Source organism: Schistocerca nitens, unplaced genomic scaffold (genome assembly GCF_023898315.1).
Source record: "Schistocerca nitens isolate TAMUIC-IGC-003100 unplaced genomic scaffold, iqSchNite1.1 HiC_scaffold_463, whole genome shotgun sequence".
Classification (NCBI taxonomy): domain Eukaryota; kingdom Metazoa; phylum Arthropoda; class Insecta; order Orthoptera; family Acrididae; genus Schistocerca; species Schistocerca nitens.
Window position 1 is genome coordinate 250330 of NW_026045996.1, and position 9068 is coordinate 259397.

A 9068-nucleotide genomic window follows, 5' to 3' on the forward strand; every position below is an offset into this window, starting at 1 on the left:
TCTTCACGTGCAGCATTTTATAATATTATGTATCTCCTTACATGAGTTACCCCTGCTAATTTTGAGAGGATGCAAACTTTAGATCGTCACTGTGATTTTCCAGACGGAACTCTGGTATGGAACTAGAAATAATAATACATCGTATACACTATGAATGGGAAATACTTTTTATTTCGATTTTGGTTTTTATTATTTTCAGGGACTTAAATTTTTTCACAGGATGCAATTTCAACATTTTCTAAGCGATATTTTGAACAAGGAAGAATGTCACCACTCGCATGGATCCTCGACTGCTCGAAACAAATTCAAAAGGCACATCGAACCGAGGCAGCAGTAGAAATGTTACACCTGTGTCAGGAAAATTCGTGTGACTTCTTTAACCGTTCAACAACCATAGCGCAGTGCTGGGTGTATCAATACCACGCTGAGACACTGGCGCAAGACAAGCAGTGGAGATGTGGATTCTCCATGGCCAAAAAGGGTGAAGAGCCATACTGTGTGTTTTGGGACAGGCACGGTCTGTTGGCAACTGGTTATGCTCGTAACGGGCAAACCGTCAGTGGCGCAGACCACAGAAATTTCCAGATGAGGTTACACCAGGCTGTGATGCAGGTTATTGCAGGAGGCTGTCCGTGGGGCTGTTTTCGCTCCACAACAACGACAACAACAACACACCTCATTCTGCACATGATGCGTATCACAGCGCTTCTCTGCGCTATCAAATGTTTCCTACAGCCCACTCCCCCACCCCCTCACTGTTCTCCTGATGTGGTATCCAATGGCTTTGTCTGTCCTCAAATGACGAAACCAGTGTGTCACAGCCATTTCCAGAATGACAATGAGGTAATCCTGGTGGTTTAATGTTTTGTCAACAGCCAAAAATGCAAATTACTCCAACCAATGTTTCAGCTAAGTCATCCGTCTGAGTGAAAAATGTGGCGCACTGAAGGTGAATATAAGATGAACCGAGACCGTGGCCACTGTGCAAGGCGAGTCCGGATGTTGCCTTGTGGTGTAAGCAACACAGAAGAAAGTATATAAGCAGAGCAGAGACCAATAGGGAATCACTGTAGAGAGGATACTGGCCACAAACTGGGAAACGCAGTGAGCTAAGTGACTTTGTCAAAGAGCATGATCTTTTGGCGTGGCGGCTAGGAACGACCATCTTTGAAATGGCAAATTGCAAAGCCGGTTGCCTGCTGACACGGTACCATCGTGAGCAGACTAGGCGACAAGATGTGGGCATCCACAGTCGCGCACAGAACGTGGACGGCAGAGGCTTGTCCACTATGTAAAGCAAGACGGATGGTGGTCCGTGGGAGATCTGATGACACACTACTGTGCGGGTCCTGGCACAACCGTTTTGGAGTGCACCACTCAGCACAAATCGCGTAAAGTGGGTCTCGTCAGCAGGTAAACCGTGTGTGTTGCCAGGCTGATCCAATGATATCATCATTTATGATTCCAATGGGCATGGGATCATCGAGACTGGACCGGTGTTCAACAGATGTCTCCTCCTCCCACGAGTATGGGTGTGTGCGTTGTCCTTAGTGTAAGTTAGTTTAAGTAGTGTGTAAGCTTAGGGACCGATGACCCCAGCAGTTTGGTCCAATAAGATATTACCACAAATTTCCAAAGTTGAACGGAAATGTGTCGACTAAATTAAATTCATTGTTATAAAAGGTCGACGGTCATCTCCACATACGCAATCATTCCCTGCACCATATACAAGGCCAGTAGGGACAGTATTATGCTGTCATAAATGGGAGAACAACAACAACAACATTCATCTAGGCATCCAAATAGTAATCAAAGGCAGGGTGACAGCTATGGACTATATGATCCATTATTGCACACCACCTGCATCCCTACATGCTTGATGTTTTAGGCATTCGTGATGGCATCTCCTAGAAGGATTTGTTTCCAAGTCGGAGCACCAAAATTTTGGAAGAGTGGTTTGAGGACCGTGACAGTGAAATGTCACTTCCCCTAATCCGTAACTGAAGGGTTATACATGGAACACTATAATCAGCCAGCAGTGTAAACACAAACTAGCGACTTGCTCGCAGGCATTTGGTGCCAGGTACCTCCGGATACGTACGAAGCTGTCGTTGAACCAGTCGCATGGAAAATCACTGCTGTACTGCGTCCCGAAATTTGGCCAACGCGCTACAGACGGTGATAACATTTTGGCTCATCAATATAGTAGAGACCAGAAACAGATCAAGTAGGAGTCTGATGTTGCAGTTCACACGCTTCACAAATCAAGGCGCCGCTGTTACATCAGTGCTAATGGGCATTGTCCGATCCCTCTGTGCTTCCCCAAGTACGACCAGATTGAGAACGGTCACTTCACACTCACTGACCCGTTCTCTCTCCCTGAGGTGTACAGTGGAGACTTACTGTTAGTACTGAAGATCGGCACACGACCCTGCTGGTTTGAAGTAACACTGTGAAGGCGAAATGACCTACTGTCGCTATCAGATGTGCTTTTGGCGAAGCTGCATTTCGTGAGACAGTGGATGATGTAACGCGACGAAGTACACAATTACAGGTGTGTTCCACTAGAGCAGGAACTGTGATATGTGGAATGAGTTTCACGCTGCAGTCCACGCTTCAGACGAAAACGATACCAATTTCGTCGAGTGCAAACAACATGGTTGTATTCTCGTTTATTCCACCTCCACTATGAGGAAACGTATGTCGTGTGCCAAATGAAAACTGGGCATACAGAAAAGTAACTATTACATCACTGCGACAGAACAGCGTGCTATTTCTGTATTTCTTGCACTTATGGCACATTATTTCTGTAATTAATTTTAATAATTAATTACCACTAACAGGTTTCAGTTCTTCCTCCACTTATGATCATTGTACTAACGTTACAGAGTCTGCAATGCATGTACACTGCTGGCCACCGTAAATGCAACACCAAGAAAGACAAGAGGTAGCACAACAAAATTTATTTTGTAGATAACATGTTGACCAAGTATCAAATGATTACGTTTACAGACGTCTGTGACATGTGGTTCCTGCCAGAATCAGTAGCCAGAGTAGCCGCCATTGTTGAACATAACCGCTGCCACACGTCTCGGCATTGAGTCAAAGAGACGTTGGATGTGTTCCTGGGGTACAGCAGCCCAAGCAGCTTCCACACGTTGCCAAAGATCATCTGGTGTGGCAGCTGGGGATGTAATCTGGGTCACTCGTTGAGCAACCGTGGACCACATGTTTTCTATCGGCGAAAGATCCGGAGAGCGAGCCGGCCAGGGAAGCAATTCAATCTGGTTATTGACGAAGAACCTTTGGACAATGCGTGCCACGTGTGGTCGCGCATTATCTTGTTGAAATATGGCTGTGGCCGAGCCCTGAAGGTAAGGAAGGACAACTGGCTCCAGCACCTCGGATATGTAGCGCCGGCTATTTAAAGTGCCGGCAATGCGTACTAGAGGCGTGCGAGAGTAATATCGAATACCATAATACCCGGTGCAAGAGCAGTGCGGCGGCGCATAATGCAGATGTCCAGCATCCTCCCTCCACGGTGTCTCCACACTCGAATCCGACCATCGTGGTGCTGCAGACAGAAGCGTGCCTCGTCAGTAAAGACAACGTCATTCCATTCTGCCGTCCACATCCGTTTGTCATCACACCATTGGCGACGGAGACTTCTGTGGTTCTGCGTCAATGGTAGACGAAGCAATGGACGTCTTGCGGACAGACCACTCTGCTGTAAACGGCGTCGAATGGTACGCGCAGACACTGGATGATGCGTTACAGACGCAATGTGCTGTGCTACGGTTCGGGATGTCACTGAGCGATCCGCCACTGCCATGCGCACAATTTGCCTATCAGCACGTGCAGTGGTGCACCGAGGTGAATGCGATCGACCACGTCGGTCCGTCGTACCCTCCTGCATCCGACGGTCACATATCCGCATTACAGTTGTTTGGTTTCGTCGAACACGACTAGCGATTTCTCTGTACGATAATCCACAATCTCGGTAAGCCACTATCCTTCCTCTGTCGAACTCGGATACTCGATCAAAAGATGTTCGCTGTTGTCTACGAGGCATAACTGATCGTCTTGTGAAACAACCACAAGGTAAACACACGTGCCGAACGTACACTCGTCGAAATCGCCAAGCCTTAAATGCCGCTATGAGGTGGCACCACAGGCGCGCGTGATGTGCGTCTGCGCTGAAATTCTAATCAGTCGCATATCTCATCGCTGCAAACTCATGGTGCAAATTTCACTTGGTTCGGGTGCTTCCTTCAGTGTGTTGCATTTACGGTGGCCAGCAGTGTATGTTTAGGTGGACATAATTGTTGTACGTACTCTCAACAGATTTTAATGAAACTTTTTATCTATATGAATGTATGTATAAACCCAACTTTCACTAGCAATCTTATTTTGGTAGAGAACTCGCTTCTGTCGTTTAGGCGAGACGCACATTTCGACACACTTTAACTTGCACTTGAGAATGGCAGTAACGCCGAAGTCACGACTGTGTGAAATAAATGAACAGTAATTTCTACATCTACGTGATTACTCCGCTATTCACAATAAAGTGCCTGGCAGAGGGTTCAATGAACCACCTTCAAGCTGTCTGTCTACCGTTCCACTCTCGAACGGCGCGCGAGAAAAATGAGCACTTGAATTTTTCTGCGCGAGCCCTGATTTCTCTTATTTTATCGTAATGATCATTTCTCCCTATGTAGGAGGGTGCCTACAGAATATCTCCGCAATAGGAGGAGAAAACTGGTACTGAAATTTCACGAGAAGATCCCGTCGCAACGAAAAACGCCTTTGTTTTAATGATTGCTACTCCAATTCACGTATCGTGTCTCTGACACTATCTCCCCTATTTCGCGATAGTACAAAACGAGCTGCCCTTCTTTGAACTTTTTCGATGTCATCCGCCAGTCCCCCCTGATGCGGATCCCACACGGCACAGTAGAACTCCAGAATAGGGCGGACAAGCGTGGTGTAAGCGGTCTCTATCGTAGACCTGTTGTATTTTCTAAGTGTTCCAATCGCAGTGTTTCGTTTGCTCTACATACAACATTATCTGCGTGATCGTTCCAATTTTGTGTATTTGTAATTGCAATCCCCAAGTATTTAGTTGAATTTACAGCCTTCAGATTTGTTTGACTTATCGCGTAATCGAAATTTAGTTTATTTCTTTTAGTACTAATGTGAATAACATCACTTCAGGGTCAACTGCCACTTTTCGTACCATAAAAATATGTTACGTAAATCATTTTACAATTCTTTTTGATCATCTGATGACTTTACAAGACGGTAAATGACAGCATCATCTACAAACAATCTAAGACGGCTACTTAGATTGTCCCCTATGTCGTTAATATAGATCAGGAACAATAGAGGGCCTATAAGACTTCCTTGGGGAACGCCGGATATTACTTCTGTTTTACTCGATGACTTTCCGTCTATTACCACGAACTGTGACCTTTCTGACAGGAAATCACGAATCCAGTCGCACAACTGAGGCAATACTCCGTAGGCACGCAGTTTGGTTAGAAGACGCTTGTGAGGAACAGTATCGAAAGCCTTCTGGAAATCTAAAAATACGGAATCAATTTGACATCCCCTGTCGATAACACTTATTACTTCATGAGTATAAAGAGTTGGTCGAGTTTCACAAGAACGACATTTTCTGAATCCGTGCTGACTACGTGTCAATAAACCGTTTTCTTCGAGGTACTTCATAGTGTTCGAATACAGTGTATGTTCCAAAACCCTACTGCAAATCGACGTTAGTGATTTGGCCCTGTAATTCAGCGGATTGGTCCTACTTCCCTTATTCGGTACTGGTGTGACTTAAACTTTAACAGCGGACATATCTGTCGAAATGGTCGCACATTGTTCGTCAACTCTCGTACGGACGCTCCTTGTTTAGCGAGCGGAGTCGGATGGCGGGTGAGTAGTGGCAGACACACAAGAGATGGCTAGTTCTGAAACGCCGCCAACAGCACTCGCTGCACAGTTCAAAGTGAGTGTACGCAGCTCATTTCTGGTCTCTAGTACATATGTACATGCGGAGCGCAGCAGAAACGTTCGTGGCGGCAGTCGGACGTTACCGAGGTACGCTACTGGTAATGAAAATTGCTACACCACGAAGATGACGTGCTGCAGACGCGAGATTTAACAGACAGGAAAAAGACGCTGTGATATGCAAATGGTTAGCTTTTCAGACCATTCAAAATGGTTCAAATGGCTCTGAGCACTATAGGACTTAACATCTTAGGTCATCAGTCCCCTAGGACTTAGAACTACTGAAACCTAACTAACCTAAAGACATCACACAAATCCATGCCCGAGGCAGGATTCGAACCTGCGACCGTAGCACTCTCGCGGTTCCGGACTGCAGCGCCTAGAACCGCAAGACCACCGCGGCCGGCTTTCAGAGCATTCACACAAGGTCGGCGCCGGTGGAGACACCTACAACGTGCTCACATGAGGAAAGTTTCCAACCGGTTTCTCATACACAAACAGCAGTTGACCGGCGTTGCCTCGTGAAACGCTGTTGTGATGCCTCGTGTAAGGAGGAGAAATGCGTAACATCACGTTTCAGACTTTGATAAATGTCAGACTGTAGCCTATCGCGATTGCCGTATATCGTATCGCGACATTGCTGCTCGCGTTGGTCGAGATCCAATGACTGTTAGCAGAATATGGAATCGGTGGGTTCATGAGGGTAATACGGAACGCCGTGCTGGATCCCAACGGCCTCGTATCACTAGCAGTCGAGATGACAGTCATCTTATTCGCACGGCCCTAACGGATCGTGCAGCCACGACTCGATCCCTCAGTCAACAGATATGGACGTTTCCAAGACGACAACTATCTGCAAGAACAGTTCGACGTCGTTTGCAGCAGCATGGACTATCAGCTCAGAGACCGTGGCTGCGGTTACCCTTGACACTGCATCACAGACAGGAGCGCCTTCGATGGTGTACTCGACGACGAACCCGGGTGAACGAATGGCAAAACGTCATTCTTTCGGATGAATGCAGGTTCTCTTTACAGCATCACGGTGGTCGCATCCGTGTTTTGCGACATCGCGGTGAACGCACATTTGAAGCGTGTATTCGTGATCGCCATGCTGGCGTATCTCCCGGCGTGATGGTATGGGGTGCCATCGGTTACACGTCTCGGTCACCTCTTGTCGCATTGACGGCACTTTGAACAGTGGACGTTACATTTCAAATGTGTTACGACCCGTGAGTCTACCCTTCCTTCGATCCCTGCGAAAGCCTACATTTCAGCAGGATAATGCACGACGACATGTTACAGGTCCTGTACGGGCCTTTCTGGATACAGAAAATGTTCGACGCTGCCCTGGCCAGCACATTCTCCAGATCTCTCACCAACTGAAAACGTCTGGTCAATGGTGGCCGAGCAACAGGCTCGTCACAATACTCGAGTCACTACTCTCGATGAACTGTGGTATCGTGTTGAAGCTGCACGGGCAGCTGTACCTGTACACGCCATCCGAGCTCTGTTTGACTCAATGCCCAGGCGTATCGAGGCCGTTATTATGGCCAGAGGTGGTTGTTCTGGGTACTGATTTCTCGGGATCTATGCACCCAAGTTGCGTGAAAATGTAATCAGATGTCAGATGTAGTGTAGTATTTTTGTCCAATGAATACCCGTTTATCATGTGCATTTCTTCTAGGTGTAGCAGTTTTAATGGCCTTGCTCACCTGCACGGCGCTCTTCATGTGGGAGATGATGTTGGCGCCGGGGCGGCGCGGCGTCTTGTGGCCGCCGGCGTCCGACTTGCTGCGGGGGCGGAAGGCGTCCAGCAGCGTGGAGTGGCGCTGCCGAGAGGGCGACGGCTGCGGCTGCGGGGCCGGCGGCGGCGCCGGCTGGGGGCTGTGCTGCGCGGGCGGCGCCGACACCACGTCATCGCCGGACCGCCGCCGCGGCTGCTGCTGCTGCTGTTGGGGGCCGGGGGAGATGGCGCCCGGTCGGTGCCGAGACTGCGCCATGCTCCATGTGCCTGCAACACCAGCACACCACACTCACTGCACCGGGTCTCCTCCACGAGTGAGCTCGCTGTACTGGGTGTTACAAAAAGGTACGGCCAAACTTCCAGGAAACATTCCTCACACACAGAGAAAGAAAATATCTTATGTGGACATGTGTCCGGAAACGCTTACTTTCCATGTTACAGCTCGTTTTATTACTTCTCTTCAAATCACATTAATCATGGAATGGAAACACACACAACAGAACGTACCAGCGTTTCAAACACTTTGATACAAGAAATGTTCGAAATGTCCTCAGTTAGAGAGATACGTGCATCCACCCTCCGTCGCACGGAATCCCTGATGCGCTGATGCAGCCCTGTAGAATGGCGTATCGTATCACAGCCGTCCACAATACGAGCACGAAGAGTCTCTACATTTGGTACCGGGGTTGCGTAGACGAGAGCTTTCAAATGCCCCCATAAACGAAAGTCGAGAGGGTTGAGGTCAGGAGAGCGTGGAGGCCACGGAATTGGTCCGCCTCTACCAATCCGTCGGTCACCGAATCCGTTGTCGAGAAGCGTACCAACACTTCGTCTGAAATGTGCAGGAGCTCCATCGTGCATGAACCACATGTTGTGTCGTACTTGTAAAGGCACATGTTCTAGCAGCACAGGTAGAGTATCCCCTATGAAATCGTGATAACGTGCCCCATTGAGCGTAGGTGGACGAAACTAAAATGAGCTCTAACATGGAAATTAAGCGTTTCCGGACACATGTCCACTTAACATCTTTTCTTTATTTGTGTGTGAGGAATGTTTCCTGCAAGTTTGCCCGTACCTTTTTGTAACACCATGTATATTTTATGAACAAATATTTATTTATTTGAAATTACAATGAAATGAACACCCTTAGCTGCTTACAAGCGTTGACATACGTCAACGGGGACGGATGAAAATGAGTGCCCCCACCGGGACTCGAACCCGGTCTGCTTACAATGTCAGACGCTCCATCCATCTGAGCCACCGAGGACACAGAGGACAGCGCGACTGCAGGGATTTATCTCTGGCACGC

At 48.0% G+C, this 9068-nt stretch overlaps 1 protein-coding gene across 1 annotated transcript in view; it reads right to left on the reverse strand.

Annotated features, from left to right (window-relative positions):
• The window catches only part of LOC126232153 (inhibitor of growth protein 1 homolog), a 154559-nt gene extending 146544 nt beyond the window's left edge, over positions 1 to 8015 (reverse strand). Inside the window, exon 1 of the mRNA XM_049942458.1 lies at positions 7728 to 8015. Coding sequence (XP_049798415.1) covers positions 7728 to 8015 — 288 coding nt within the window. The remainder of the gene's footprint in view (positions 1 to 7727) is intronic.
• Positions 8016 to 9068: the final 1053 nt, after the last annotated feature.